At 38.1% G+C, this 16,063-nt stretch overlaps 2 protein-coding genes across 4 annotated transcripts in view; one reads left to right on the top strand and one right to left on the bottom strand.

The window, feature by feature from the left end:
- Positions 1–5,021, top strand: part of Swt1 (SWT1 RNA endoribonuclease homolog) — an 88,375-nt gene extending 83,354 nt beyond the window's left edge. Inside the window, 2 exon segments of the mRNA XM_074047253.1 lie at positions 491–580; positions 582–5,021. Of these exon segments, the coding sequence (XP_073903354.1) occupies positions 491–580; positions 582–618 (127 nt within the window). The 3' untranslated portion in view covers positions 619–5,021.
- Ivns1abp (influenza virus NS1A binding protein) overlaps positions 4,002–16,063 on the bottom strand; it is a 19,593-nt gene continuing 7,531 nt past the window's right edge. The window contains exons 6-15 of one of the 3 annotated variants that reach the window (XM_020177069.2): positions 14,848–15,021; positions 14,422–14,547; positions 12,962–13,069; positions 9,361–9,490; positions 8,905–9,129; positions 8,122–8,243; positions 7,902–8,028; positions 7,684–7,815; positions 7,403–7,576; positions 4,002–5,854 (exon numbers count right to left, since the gene is read on the bottom strand). In XM_020177069.2, the coding sequence (XP_020032658.1) occupies positions 5,601–5,854; positions 7,403–7,576; positions 7,684–7,815; positions 7,902–8,028; positions 8,122–8,243; positions 8,905–9,129; positions 9,361–9,490; positions 12,962–13,069; positions 14,422–14,547; positions 14,848–15,021 (1,572 nt within the window). In that variant the 3' untranslated portion in view covers positions 4,002–5,600. Of the gene's footprint in view, positions 5,855–7,402; positions 7,577–7,683; positions 7,816–7,901; positions 8,029–8,121; positions 8,244–8,904; positions 9,130–9,360; positions 9,491–12,961; positions 13,070–13,892; positions 14,034–14,421; positions 14,548–14,847; positions 15,022–16,063 lie in introns of those variants that run through there. The other 2 variants (XM_074047255.1, XM_020177070.2) reach the window with 2 other exon arrangements.

Here is a 16,063-nt window from a genome sequence, read left to right as displayed (position 1 = left end):
ATGTGATGTAGATGACTGGTGGTGGAAAAGTTGGGTAGATGTTTTGTCAAAAGACACACAAAATTTATGAGATGTATTAGTCAAGCATGGTGGCTCACATCTATAATCCCAGAACTCAGGAGACTGGAGGAGGATCACAAGTTGTAGGTCAGCCTAGGCTACATGGCAAGACTTGTGTGTGAGTGTGTGTGTATATGTGTGTGTGTGACAGAGAATGAGATTATACAAAATGGCAACTTCAGTTAATAAGTACATTGTACATTGTACTTTGAAAATTGCTGCGAGATTTTAAGTGTTCTCACCACAAAAAATAAGTGTGAAATAATGCATGTATTAGCACATCTGAGCCACACCACAGTGTATACTATGGAATAGATTTCAAAATGCCATATGCAATAAATACATACAGTTCTTACTTTCAAAGGGAAAAGAAAAAATGCTTATCTGACTAGCTGTCATGTGGCAAGTAAACATTTCTTTCTCCCCCTAGGGAAAAGTTAACCATTGGATGTCGCCAGCTGATTGAGATGGAGTATACCATGCAGCAATGCAGTGCAGCTGTCTGTATGGAAGTCAAAAACAGGATGGTGTGAAGACATGCTCCACCCAAGGACCTAAGTGCTGAGTGTAACTTAGGAGGAAATGCATTCTTCATAAGTAACAGTAACTTTCAATCTGGTCACTTTTTCTTTTGAAAAACTCAGGAAGATTTTAAGAAATGTTTCATAGATATAAAATTGGTATTACTGACAATCTCAATGAAGCTCTAAAAAAATGAATGTTCCCTTGTGGATACATTTTGGACTCAGCTCTTCTGGAGTTGACAGCACCTCCAGACCTGGACTACTGGTACCACACCTGTATCTGTAAGGGAAATCATCTCAGTACTCCATGGCAGGAGCCACTATGGCATCTGAGGTCAGCCCAGGATACAGCATTAACATCTCCCAATCCCATATATGGGCAAGTGGCTAGACGCTACTAAGAATTAGGCTGTGACCATGCTCACCACATTCCACCAATCAACTCTTATCCTGGGCTGCTTTATGATTCATACAAACCTGGAGGAAAGAACACACCTCCCTCAGGGTAATGAAAGAATTTTCATTTCAGCTCCTGTGTTCTTCATGGCTTTTTTCCTCTGGGCTTGTCACTTTTCAGTGCATTTCTAATGGGGAAGTGCCCCTGTGCGAAGTCACCCCTTCAGAGTGTGAAGCAGCATGGATTTCTGAGGTTAGTTGACAGTGACTGATGTTTGCCCCTACTGAGAGCCCAGAGTTTAATCGACTAATTTCTTACTTAGTTATACAGTAAGTTGGAAATCCTTGTTTACTGGGGTGTTTTACACTTCTGTTAAAATATTAAATCAAATTTTGTGTTAATTTATAAAAAGCAATAAATAACTTATTTTAGTAAGATTTTGTTTTTCATTTTACTTCAAAATAGTATTTCAGAAATGAGTATGAGGTGTGACTATAAAAGTGACCCTCTCCAGTAAGAACTGATTCAGGATGTTCAGGAGCAGTGGTGGACTCATGGCGCTTTCTATGGATGTTAGCAGGCCAAGGCAGTGACATGAGCCTCTGGCGACCAGGCCTCATGAGAGCACCTCAGCTCATTCCCAAGAACCCTTTTCAGATGTTTATCCCTCAGCTTCTAATTACTGGCTTTTCGTTTTGCTCTGCTCAGCTTTGTTACCTCCATCTGTTTCTCAGTGTAAAAGGTTATACACTTCATGAAATTCCCTTTTATTCCTGTTTTATCTTGCTTTTTGAACATTTTATTTCCAAACTTTTTTTTTTGAGATACGAAGATGTACTTTTCTAACTTTCCAGCCTTAATTTGCTTTACTAACAGTGTTTTAAATTTGTTTTCATTTGAGTGGTCAGGGTTTTTTCTCTTTCCCCCTCAATTCTTTTACATAAAACTTTTATATTTCTCCACTATGCTTTATGTTTGTTCTCCAATATGGGAGTTGAGGGTTGCTTTTACTCCCACCTCCTGTTTTTCTGGCTTCCCCTATGAGTTGGAATAACTTACTGGCTCATGGATCATAAGCCCTACCTTGTCAAACATACATTTGTTTTTATGGAAAATTGGTCATTCTTCAAAGACCAACTTCAGACTTTTTAAACTCTCCAATTTCTAATAGGTATGGTGAGTACATTTTGGGCAGAAGCTGTCACAAGCATGCTAGGCACCAGAAGAGACTGATTAATAGGGAGACACCCCCAAGGAAGAACTTTTTACATAACCCACCTTGGCCTTGCCCTAGTGAGGAGCTGATGGGTCAACTGCCTAAGACAGCAGCTACAAGATTACGCCAGAAACACTCCATGCTTAGGTTCTTGGTCCCATTTTACAAGCCTTTCCAACTTTCTTTTACAAAAAAAGTCCATTTCCCTCCTGGGAGGACACCCTTTGTTGGAAGTCCCTAGCTCTCTTCATTTTCAGGGCCAAGAAAAAGTAGCTAAGAACAGGAAATTGTACTGCACTGGTTCCTCTTATTAAGACCTATGGGGGGGCTTGTAACTGCACAGATTAGATTAGAACTTTACAGAAGGGTTAATGTCACTTTCACAATGTGGGTTTTTGCCTGTCACATGAAAGATCAGGTAACTTAAGTTTAATTTCCTTTGTATTTTGAGCATCATCTTAAGATGATACTTTTGTTTTTCCTTAAGGAAAAAATAAAATTCCTTTCACAGTCAATCCATGTTTGTGTAGATGGTACCTTTCGTCAGGCCTCCTGAGCTTATGTCATACTATTCACATTCCTGACTTTTGGCAACTCCCTTGCCTACCCATCAAGTGAAGTTCTTTCCAGTCCACAATGAGGGGTGAAGATGAATTTACCTCTTAAAAGGAATATATTCCATCACTGAACAATCAAATGCATCTTTTACTGAGGAAGTGATGCTACTCATAGCACTTCTAATTTAAAAGACTGGACAGACCAGTTTTCCTACCCTTATGTTTTCATGGCTCTTAGGGTCATTTGCTAATAAACCCACTCCAGCAAATATAACTAAAACTCCAAGAGGGCAAATACTACACTGTCTCCAGTTTTCCAATTCAAAGTTGTGGTTGGTAATTTTGTTTTTGATGGTACTGGGATTACCCATGCTTGCCAGGCAGAGGCTGTATCACTTGAGCCACCCCACCAGCCCTATTGACTTGCAGACTCACCTACTAAAAAAAACACATGCTCTACCTTTGTCTACCGGTTTGATTTGAAAGCTATTTGTAGTGTGCAATAAGTAAAAATCCACTTAGTAAACTCAAATGGATATATCTGTGAATGTGCCCCACAACAGCACATTCTGCTGGAGTCAAGAGTACCCCAAAGTGTTGGCTCTCTGACAAGTTTACATATCTGTATGTAAACCTGCATTAAAAAACACCCATGTGGTGTATTTTTTTAGTGTCTTTTGGTGAAAACAAGAATTAGTCAACCTGAGGGTTCATAGGTAATTTTTTGGACATGATAGGAATCCTGTTAAATTGTGATCCAGTTGTGTGTAAACTGGATGTGATTTACCTCAAATTTAATTCTGGATGCTGACAACATTGAGAGCTCTAAGAAAATCTGGAAGGTGAGGTGGTGAGCACTCAAAACTCAGCTACAAGCTTAATTCAGTGTTCCTAACTACAAATCAATTCCAATCTTTTTCTTAATTTAAACTTGATTCTTTGCAACTCTAATGTAAACTAGTGATCATGGGCTAAACTATACTAATAACTCAGTACAGTGGTGATATGAGAATGGTTCTCTGTGTTCTTTAAGCCCTTCTCTTATGCCTGCTACTTTAAAGAGCACTGTTTTTTGTTTTTAATTCTTAACCTTAGCTGTAACAGCTTCTTTAAAAACACACTTTTAGCCACCAAACTTCATTTGTCATCAATGGTTATGCAGGAAAACTTTGACCCAAAGTATTCCCACATTTTATTTGCATGAAGCATGTTATTTACGAAATAACTGATTTCAAGAATTTCAGTGCTTGAATCCTCTTCTAAAACTTTATTTCCTTGTGTTGAATAGAACATACACATATCCATATAAAGAATAGTCATATTAGGCAAATTCAAATCTGCTAACCTGCTAAACTAGTTTTAGTCCAGAAATAAACCAACATAGATGGTTAGTCAGGAACTACACAGTAACCAAGTGCACTGATTTCCTTTCTTGGTGGTTCTTTGTGAAATATGAGAGAAACAAGGTGGCAAAGGACTAGCAGAACGTTTCAAGAAATACCTAATGTTTTCATAACCCAACTTAGCAGTGAATAGTTAGAACTTCATTCAAACTGGCTCATTAGGTTCCTGCATGCCTCTTCATCTTCTGTGGGGGAAAAATAAAACAACCTTACATTACCCCTTACTCTAGTAGCTGTAAGAAGCCAGGTCAATCTTTTCTACAAATACCTTAAGTTCTTCTTACTGGGAAAAAAAAATGTCCCCAGACTTTGAGTATGCAAACAACATTTGGACAATAACGCAACAGTGCAGCTATGTTTGCATCTGCAGCAAGCATTAGGACGTGTTAGTTTTGGCACTGTAAGTTCTATGTGTAGCACTACGCATTAGACATCAAGTCATTCCAACCAGTATTTACCCATGTGAACAGAAAAACTGAACAAAATGTAGTTCTGATAAAAAGCTGCATTCACAAATCCAATAAAGTAATTTTTTAATCAAGTGCTTCCATTTAGGACTGTTTTGTTAATGATAAATAAAAAGAGGAATTATTCAGAAGGTAAAATACTTGTTTTTTTTTTTTTTTGCTGCTATGTATTAGATGTCCTGCCTTCACCAAGTTAAAATAATTCAGACCAGTGTTTGAAATACCAAGTCATCACTATGTTACTGTTCAGCAACTCCATTCAAATAAATGACACTGCAGTCTCCAAAAAAAAATGCAGCTGAGGCAAATGCTTACAAGACTGCATTCTGAGCACTGAAAACACCCTACTCTGCATCCTTTAAGACTGCCACTCTGCTCCAGTAACTCGAATCTGTCACATTTTACTTCAACAGATAAAGCACTCTGCTGAGAATATAAAAAGCTATAAAAAGGCAATCATAAAAGATTAAATACTGGTAGGCATGTCAGCTGTTTTAATAAAAACAAAAATAGTCACTGTCATCTACTTAAAGTGTCTTTTGCTACATAATGTTCCAGTTATTTGAAAAAGGGTCCCTAAAAATCCTAACTGCCTACATGTTTAAAATCTTACCCCCTCCATCTCATAATACATGACTGAGGAAAGTCATTTAATGTGCAAACTGGCAAACAAATGTGGAGGAGAGGGACTTCTTGAAATGATCTGCCCAATCAGTTCCGGTTTATTCTTTTACAATATCAACTTCCAAAAAGTAAAATAACCAAAGAAATCTTGAAACTACACAAAACAGACCTTCATCTGCATTCCTTTCCAAACACAAAAGTTATGTACAGCATGTTTAATAATATGCAATATGCAAAAGCTTCGTGTTGCTGTCAGCAACTCTCTACCCGCCCTCCCTCCTTACTCACAAGTGTCCTCTACTTAACACAATTACATCACTAAGCCTGTTAGTTTGAGAGGGTCTTAAGTTTGTTAAAATTGGAAAATCTTTGTATAAGGGCTCCACTCATTTGATTCCGCATTATAGACTTCCACTGTATTCAGAAATTCATTGCCATCGAATCCTCCCACTGCATAAATGGTGTTCCCTACAGTTGCAATGCCAGCGTTGCTCCTCGGTGAAGTCATGTTTCCCATCATCTTCCATTCATTTCTGGTTGGATCGTACATCTCCACACAACTGATAGCATGAGAACCATCAAAGCCACCACCTACAAACAGTTTTCCTAAAAGAGAAGTGAAGCACAGTAAATCTAGATAGGCCAAACTATAACAAGGAAAAAAACAAAACCCAGATCTGTCTTTTCCTAGAAAAAAATCAAATTTTAAGTAACTTTTTTTTTGTTAGGAGGATACATACATGCCTGTGTAATATAGCAAGCACTCTCTGGATGCTGGAATTCACATGAGTAAAATGGATAAACACCTTTCCCACAGGGAACTTAAAAGGGGAGAAGCACCTAAAGTACATTTCTCACACTGTAACTCTGGGGTAGTTACTGCACAACTCACTTTAAGTGGTGAACTAGACAGCTCTGTGCATTGGAACTTTTGTACTAATCCACTGCATAGAACTAAAATACTCAAAACTTAAGTTTCTTCAGATAACAAATCTGAGAACTTTCCATCTATATAAAAACTTGAGTATAGAAGTTTCTTCCACAAACTTGCAAATATATATATGCAAATAGTTTCTCAGCATTAAATACTCTGTAGTTTGGAAAAACTGTTACTGATTCTCACATTCATTACTTTCTCATCTGACGATCACCTAGTCAACCTGCATCCATGATCTATAAAACGCCCAAGGCAAGGCTCACTCAAAGCTGAAGGCTCAGCTAGTAGGGTGCTCACAATATCTACACACTGAAGCCTTCACAATGAGCCACAAGCCTACTAAGATTCAGCTGTGTTCCAAAAATGATGCTAACTAAATCATAATTATATAATTATTAGAATTTAATGTTTTGAAGAGATTATTAAAATAGTACAAAGGTTTTATTTCCAATTAGCTATGGAATAAACAACTGGAAAAGACAAGGGATCTGCATTTACATTGTTTGGAAATCACATTTTTAAAATTACCATTCTGAGGAAAAGGAAACTCAAAATCCAAGATGATGAATTATGGGTGCAGATAATGAAAAAAAAAGATTTGGAACTTCATTAAGTACACTCACCAAAAGATTGAATCTCATTAGAAAACAAAAACAAGAGTGGTGGAGTGGCTCAAGTAGTAAAAGCGCCTGCCTAGAAAGCACAAGGTGCTGAGCCTGAGTTCACACCCCAGTGCCCCCATCCCCGAAAAAAAATCAAAATACTTCCAAAGACAAACCTCAATTTCCACTGCATTAGAAAGGATGGTTGCCTTTGCTTATACTCTCTCTACAACAAAATTAGAGATAAGGGCAAAATAGTTTCTGCTGGGTATTGAGGGGGGGGAGCGGGAGGGGGTGGAGTGGGTGGTAAGGGAGGGGGTGGGGGCAGGGGGGAGAAATGAACCAAGCCTTGTATGCACATATGAATAATAAAAGAAAAATGAAAAAAAAAAGAGGGGGGTTAAGGGAGGGAGTGGGAGGGAAGGGGGGAGAAATGACCCAAACGTATGCACATATGAATAAAATAAAAATTAAAAAAAAAAAAAAAAAAAAAAAGGATGGTTGCTTGTGAATTCTCAATTATTTAAGTGTACAGTTACTACTGATGACAGTTTCTTGGAACTTGAGGACAGACTCTTGCTACTATCTATTACTTCTTCAAATTTCAATACTCACCGTCAAGAACAGCTACTCCAGCTCCTCGCCTAGCTACATTCATGGGTGCAATTAAACTCCAGGTGTTATTTTCAGGATTGTAACGCTCTACTGTGTTCAGACAATTCCAAGATTCTGCACCTCCAATGATGTACAAATAACCACCAAGCTCACAAACTGCAGATTGGTGTCTACCTATAAAATCAAGTCAAACCAAGATTATTACCACAGCTATCAGAGCCTGTGAAGTACGTACATGCATATTGCTAATTAACAGGGTTTTAAGGAAAAAATCAACTTACGAATGTTAAGAGGAGCACAGCTTGTCCATGACTTTGTTATAGGATCAAATACATCACAATTTTTCAGTCCTTTTTGACCGTATGGATCGGAGCCACCAACGATGTATAATTTTCCATTGAGAGCACACACTCCTAGAGTAAGTGTAAAATATGACACTGTATCAGTAACTTAATTATTATATTTAATACTGGCTAACTCAGAAGAACAGTATTACTACCTGCATTACAACGGTTAGTTCTCAACTCTGGTACAGGGGTCCAGTCATCAATGTTTGGATCATACATTTCTCCACAACTCAGGTCATCAGAGTGGCCATTCGACCCACCGACCACATAGAGCTGACCCTATGATAAGGTGAGAGGTAAGAATTTCTACCATTCTGAAGTTATGAGGGAAAAAACTAAATAGGGACTGCTTCTACAACACAATGTGCTTACCATGAGTACAGCCATCTGAAATCGAGCTCTTGGTGTTCTCATGGGAGCAAGAAAGGACCAATGATCTGTATGTGGATCATAGCATTCAACTGTTCGAAGACATTCCTCTCTGTTATAGCCACCTGGTGAAATACCCACAAAGATTTATGTTTAGGTCTCGTGGAGTGGCTCTGAGTTCAAACCCCAGTGCAGCCAAAAACCAAAAAAAGATTTGTTTAAACTATTAAACTAGGACAAAGGTTCCTGGTACAGAATATTTTTTTCTTTTGTGACAGGGTCTCTCTATACAGCCCAGTTGGTTCTTGAATTCAAGATCCTTTTGTCTTATAGGTTTACGCCAGCACAATGCGTTAAGTAATGTGCACAATGAGAAAAAAAACATTAAAAACTTTAAGCTGGTGTTTTAACCAAAAGCCATTAATAGTCAAAGAATAACATTAGTATGTGAACAAATTGCTTATTCTGGGCTTGAAAGTTAGGAAGACAAATTTACCCACTCTCTATATAGTTCTTTTTAAAAATTATGAACAGACTGGGTCAAAGGCAGAGCACTTGTCTAGCATGTGGGAGACATGAGCTTCAATCTTCAGTATCACCAAAGGGAAAATTCAGTTTAAATTTGAAAGACATTGACATGGTACTGTTATTTCTGTCTTTTTGAAATGCCATGGAAGAAAGCATATCAAGTCCTCTCTCTCCAGATTTGCAAAGCACAAGCCAGACCAAATGCCTGCTCATAGGCTTATCCAGCTGTCTCCGAGAAATTGTGAATCCTGTTCTCACCTGCTGCTATGAGTCTGCCATTCATCTCTGCTGTCCCCAGACCAGACCGTGCATACTGCATAGGAGACATGGGCTTTTCTATTAGTTCGTCTGGCGGCATCTCAAAGCTTAGACTCTTGATTAGTTTTGGAGTACTTGTTGGTGAGCTCTGTGGGCTGTTTCGCCCGTGAAGAAAAATTACACAGAATATACCATCCAGCACAGCCAGGCACAAGTAAGTGTTATCTGTAAACACAAGAGTTCTATGTTTACAACGCAATTATTAACACTTGTGGTTAGTGTATGATTCTGAACTGGACTCCACAGTCTCCAGATCCCTGACTGAAACATCTACTATTGTTTTCCATATTAATAGCTTCTGAATTTTTCCTTGTCAATCTAAAAATATTAAAACTGATTAAAGCTCCTTTAAAACAGATAAACTGAAGACAAATCTGGCCACTGTCATATACTTACTTGAAGTCTTTTCTGAAGCAACAATTTTCCACTCGTGCTTAGGGCTTTGTACAGTAGCATTTGGAGAAGGGACACATCCAGTGGAACTGCTACTTAACTGCTTATGGCCATTCTCACGTGGTGGCTTTTTCTGCAAAATCAAAAGGTAGCTACAGAAACCTAGCCAAAAACCATACCTGGTGTACCTTTGTTCCTGAGCTAGTCCACAACACTGCCAAAGCAGTGAGTACCTTCCACCTATGTGTGACACTGACAGTACACTAGACTTCACACAAGGCCAACAACATTTTCCAGGTAACAAAAATTACTGACATACTTCCATCTCCACTTAATAATGAAACAACTACACCTACATAATTGGTCAGAAAAGGCTCAATTTAAACAATTCAAAAGCCATGCTGCGGATCAGGCATCAAAATGGTATTTCAATATGAGGGTTAAAAGGAAAGCATCTATAATGCACATCTCAAGTTTTTTTTTATATTGTCTAAAAAAAAGAGGTTATAAATTTAAAATGAGATGAGTTAACTGCAAAAGTACAGTTAACCCACTATCTCCATGAAGTTGTTGAACCCAACTAAACCATATGTACTGGTACCCTTCATGCAGTAACAGCACAAAGTGGGCAGACAATACATTCACCCAATCTGTCTGCAAGTATTTTACAGGAAAATAAGGGGCAATCACAAGAAGCACTTAAGTACTTTTTTTTTTAGGGCTGCCTTGTAGGTATGCTGGCCAAAATTACATCAACACAAAAGTAGAAACTAGAAATGAAATAATACTAATATTCACAAAGTCAGAATACACAGGACAAATAAAAATGGACAAATGAGTCTAAGAGAACTACACACATGGGTCCTCATGTCTGTTTTCTTTATGGCTTTCTTCCAGCTACTTTAGTCCTTGCCACTTCCAACAGCTATGATCATAAAGCATTGGAAGAGTCAGAACTACCCTGAGAGGAACTGCCGAATGAACAGGTCCCACCATCAGTACCTAGTCAACCCATTTACTCTGGCCCCCAGGGCCAGACCACATGAATAGGTAAAGTTTTGAAGGGAAATTTCTGTGGCTGGTGAAAATGAAAAGTATAGAGAAGTGTAGTAATGGACTTTGACAGCTTCTTGAAGCTATAAAAAGATGTATATTGGCCAGGCACAGTGGCTCATCCCTGTATTCCCAGTTACCCGCGAGACATAGATCAGGATAGCAGTTCCAAGGCAGCCCAGGCAAAAAGTTAGGGAGACCCCATCTCAACAAATAAGCTAGGTGTGGTGGTGCATATCTGCAATCCCATCTATGCAGAAGGCTTAAGTAGGAGGAATGAGGTCCCAGGTCCCCCCAGGTGAAAGCACAAGACCCTTTCAGAAAAATAGATAAAGCAAAAAATGGAAGGCATGGTAAGTGCTTGCCTAGCAAGTTTAAGACCCTGGTTCAAAACTCCAGTACCCCATCTCCCTTCCCCAATCATACAGTTAGGTCTGGCCTGGTGTGGTGGAAAACACATTTAATCCCAGCACTCTGAAGGACGAGGCAGGAGGACTGTGAGTTCCTGGCCAGTCTTGGCTGAACAGCAAGACCCTTGCCTCCAAAATGTTAAGTCTGGGCCATTCATTCAACAAATGTAGTTAGAGATTATCTGTGCTCTCTTTGGAATGTATGATGTCAACAGTTATCATTAAATCCATGTAGACATCTAGGTATAGCTATTAGCAGGCACTCTATCCACACTATCTCTTTTAATCTAGAGAAGTGGCTTACATTACTCAGAGGATACTATAAAGTAATGCAGTTAAAATTAAGATCACTAATTCTGAGAACTTTAAACTCTGGCGAACTGCATCACAGTATAAAAATACCAGGAATAAAAAAAAGTTAGCGATATCTAACCTGATGTGCATCAGATATTGCAAGTTATATAAAAACCCCACCCTAACCTGAGGAGTACAAAAGTATCACAAATGACAATGAGGTTTTACTGCAGTAAGACTGCTTGACTGTATCGACTGTAACTGAGAGAAAACGTATGTGACAGAGAAAGGCACTACAGCACAGAAGACTGCTAGCATTATACAGAAGGGCTAATACACAATTGCTGGTGACTCCTTATGCGTACAGCACCTATTCCTAGCCATATTTTACACGAACTCCCAGAGGAGGAATTCAACAGTTTACAATTGATTCCACCTTCAACCTCAGATGGCTTTCACTGCATGACTGATTCTAAACCTACTCCTACCTTTCCAATGGTTTCTTCTCAGCCTCTTTTTCCTATTCCTACAGTGTACTGTGAGGGCCCTCATCCTAAGTACTTCATCATCTCTATTCATGGCATTCTAGCAAGTCACAATCTCACTCATGCTCAAATTCTTTCTTCATTTTCTCAAACCTTCCTGACAATCACTAAGGCCTGCTAACTTAGTGATTAACTAACTCCATCTTTACAGGTCTATTTAAAGACATACAGGTAAAGAAGCATCCTTTCTCCTTCATGCCCTCAGAGTAAGTCTTCATTGTTTTTTAAACCTGAACTACTGCTTATAATGTCTATAAACCAGTCTCACAAGCTTTTTAATCTACACTAAGTGCCTGGCTATAAAAACAGCAAGAGTTCAAGGAAACAACTGAAGGAAGTTGAGAAACCAATCAGTTGGGAGCTCAACTGGTATTAACCATGTGCCATAAACACTGAATAGAAATGTCCTAATTCACACAATCCCCACTGCTGGACTGTGCCCCAAGTGAAAACTTATACTGAAGTTGTGAAGTATGCTCCTATCACTCTCCTTTCATCTAAGTCCTTCTTGCTGCCTACAGGATAAATTGTAAGCACCATCTAGCATTTAAGATTTGAGGGCCTGAAGATGTGGCTCAGTGGGAGGCCCTAGATTTGATCCCCAGCATATACAAAAAAATGCTTTAAACTGTGTGCCTTTCTGTATGTTATTTGTCCATGTTTATTCTCTATTAAAAGAATTTGTCTGAATAATTATGTGCTTAATAAAAGGAAAAGTAACTCAATCAGGATAATGGAACTATACTATGTTTTAATTCATTTTGCTTAAGAAACATTCAGCTCATTGTAACATATGATAAACCACTTCTAAGTTTGTAACATTGAGTAAACTTGTGGACATCATAAGCCATCTTAACGTGGTATCCATCTTACTGTATCATTTCTAATTTCAAATAGCCAAAATTTCTTTCAATAGTCATCAATAATTTAAGTCCTCCTACATCTTTAAAAACAAAAACAAAAACAAGAAACTGGGTCTATCAGTCATGCCTGTTGCAAACAATTATTTTTATAACCTAACCAATAATGTCTATACGTCTTCATCTTAATGTCCTTTTATTTGCTACTCTGTAATTTCTACTTTATGAGAAAAAAATCCAAACCGTATTTGCTTAATGTCTCTTCATGTGCAAAAAAATGCTATAACTGTAAGATATGTAAGACGTTTTCTCCCAAAAGTGGTTTTGTGCAGTTATACCAATGAAATTCGTCCACTTTCCTTATTAAAGGAAAATTTAAGTATGCTATAAGAAAATTCTCCGAATTTTAACCTGAGGTTACCTCAGACTGTGCAATGTGTACCTGCACAAACTGAATGTGGTCATCATCACTGCCAAACACCTCAGCCTGTCCATCTAGTAGGTTCCCATCAAGCAGCTTGTGATCAGCTGAGTAGTACAAGGTTTGAACCTGCAAAACAGCAACAGAACACCCATGTGGCCACTGTCACCATGGCTACTCAGCTAGTGCGCAGATTACACAACCGCTTCAAGGTAACCTCCAGGGTGCTTCTTGAGCTCTTGATATCTTATTCTGGCAGGATCCCGAGGTAAAGAAAAATACATGTCATGATGGAAAAAATTTAAAAAGCAAAACCAAAAACAAAATCTTCTGATACTGGCTGAAGAGTCCTTAGCTTGATTGGCTTGAAAGAAATCTTCATTTTTTTTCATAGCTTCTATTATATAACATTAAGAAAAAAAGGCACCAGTACAACATATAGATTCTTAAAGAATATACATATTTACAATAAAATACTGAAAAATTTACACCTTTGAAGATAAATGGTCTGAATGGCATAAACATACTTTTCTCCTATAGGTAATGTCAAGAAAAACAGACAAAGAAAAAACAAAGGCAAAAATTCAGGCAAGCTGTAATGTTCCTGGACAGATGCAAATACATGGCTAAAGCACCTGCCTGCTTTCAAATAGGAAATCAGAATTTAAGGATCTGTTAATCTTTTCAGAGTATAAATAGAACAGTGTTTTTGTAGGCCCAAAAGACTTGGTAAGCCCTTACTGATTCTGAAAGGAAGGCTTATGTGGAATGATAAACTCAATGTTACTCCACTGCTCCATCTGCATATTGCTAATTCCCACAACTGCTCCATCAATTTTGTTTTTCTTTTATATTTTTTTAAAGTAGTCCAACTTAAGCGTCTGACTATATGTATGAACAACACCATTGAAAAACATAAGCTTTAAAGATAATCCTGTAAAGGAGTAAACACCATTAAATCATCATCGTTCTCTGCCCACAGCGGATTTTTCTTAGGAGAACTGGGGCAGGACTGCTGCTTCTTTACGTGTCAATACACTTGAGGTTTCTTCTGGTTTCTTCAGTCTTGGGTATCCTAGTTTTGTTAATAAACCTATGGGGAGATAAACCAATGGGGAGGAACAACCATTAGAAGCTTTACCTACTTGTAAAATTTAAAGCAAAAACCTGTGAAGAAAAATTAAGAATCTACAGAAAATTTCAGTACCACCTCCCATTTCTAAAGCAAATTACATGCTACTTTAAAGAAAGTTAACAGCACATAATAAGCAAAGAAATAATAAAAAGAAAGCAGAAGACCAAACTGAACAATTCATTCAGCTCACCTGGACACCCCCCCTGTTTCTCAGCTTAGGGGTACCTATAGCAAAATTTAAATTCTTTAGGGTCATGGTTATAAAATAAAAGTGAAAGGGAATCCTTCATGTTGTAAAAAAAATTATCTTTAAAAACTGTTGAATCCCATTTACTTTAAAACTAACCTCTTCCATCAGCTCTTCCAGACTGTCTCCGTTCTCCCAGATGCTACGCTGCACCCAGTTGATTACCTTTGTATACAATTTGCCATTGCTGGGCAAGCAAACATTATCTTCAAGCATTACCTCCAACTAGAATTGGGGGTGCGGGGAGGAAACAGTGACATACACATCAGTGATAAAATTCTAATTTTCAGCTTAATTCTCAATTTCATAATAAAAGTTTCCATTCCATACATTTACTCTAATTTGCAAGGAAACCAGTAACCCAAAACAGAAAAACCAAACAAGTAAACAGAAACCCATTACACTCATAAGAATGACAGTAAGTCAAAATATCATTTTCATAACCATCACTTTCTTATATGAACACAAATTCTGTGCGCCTAGAACTAGGTGGTATAAATTTGTTTCTAAGTTTGTACTTCTTACCTTTAGTCGTGGAAGCTTAAGAAATTCCTCCTCTTCTGAAATTTGTAGCAAATGTTCCTGAATATAAGCATCAACCTTATTCAACAAACGGGAGTCTCCCATACAACTTGCAAAATTTCGGTAAGAAATGCAGCTGGTAATATCCATTCTAGATAGTAAATAATCACCACAAACCTTGGAAAAGAAATACGTAAGTGCCAACATTTACATGTAAGTTATTCAACATTTAATGCGTAAGCACTATATGACAATGAAAGTTGAGTCAAAAACCAGTGTCACCATACAAAAACTTTAACAGTGGCAATAACCCATGTACAAGTTATAAACATCAGGCAGGAATGGTGGCACACATGCCTGTGGTATCAGCACTCAGGAGGCCGAGGCATGAGGATCCTGAGTTCAAAGCCAGTCTGGGCTATAAAGGGAGAGACCCTGTCTCAAAACACAAAAAGAAACAACAAAAAGCAAACATCAGGGCAAGCCCTAATGGCTCAAGTGGCAGAACACTAGCCTAGCAAGTTTGCAAACAAGTATCAAAGAATGCCATACAAATACGCAAGTTATTTAAGGACAGACATACGTAACAAGAATAATTAAGGTTTCATGAATGGCAATATCCACACTGAGCTCTACAAGAGAGACAGTGTTGATGCTGAATGCAGACAGATACAGTTTGGCTTGGACAAAAAGTAAGACAACTGGGAAGTAATTTTGGGAAAATAGCCATCTACATCATAGAGACCCTAAACCGAAACTAAGGAACAGGGACAGCAAACCAAACATTTTCTTCAAGGGTAGGCTTTAGGCTTGCGGGCCATACCATCCATCACAACTACTCAACATGGTTACTGTAGCTGGAAAACAGGCACAGATCGTATGTAAATGAATGCACCTAGCTGTTTTCCAATGAAACTTTATTTAACTTTACTCAAAAAAAAAACAGGAGGCTATGGCCTGCAGATTGCTGACTTCCTGCACTAGAGGATTAAATGGTCTTTTTCTTAGTAAGCACTTCTCAATGGCATTAAATTTGGGACAAAATTTAATTTAAACAAGAACCAAAAGGAGATAACAAAAAATTGAAGACATAAATTATGTGATTAACTCTTTGGGCAAAACAAGTGCCCAAGATTCATACTATCAGAGATTAGCAATATACCACTTCAATTCACTAACACATTCTACTGGCACAACTCTGGGATGAACACCCAGGTTT

The sequence above is a fragment of the Castor canadensis genome, chromosome 11 (genome assembly GCF_047511655.1).
Source record: "Castor canadensis chromosome 11, mCasCan1.hap1v2, whole genome shotgun sequence".
Lineage (NCBI taxonomy): Eukaryota > Metazoa > Chordata > Mammalia > Rodentia > Castoridae > Castor > Castor canadensis.
Note: the sequence above shows the minus strand (reverse complement) of the source record. Positions and strands in the feature narration are given on the sequence as shown.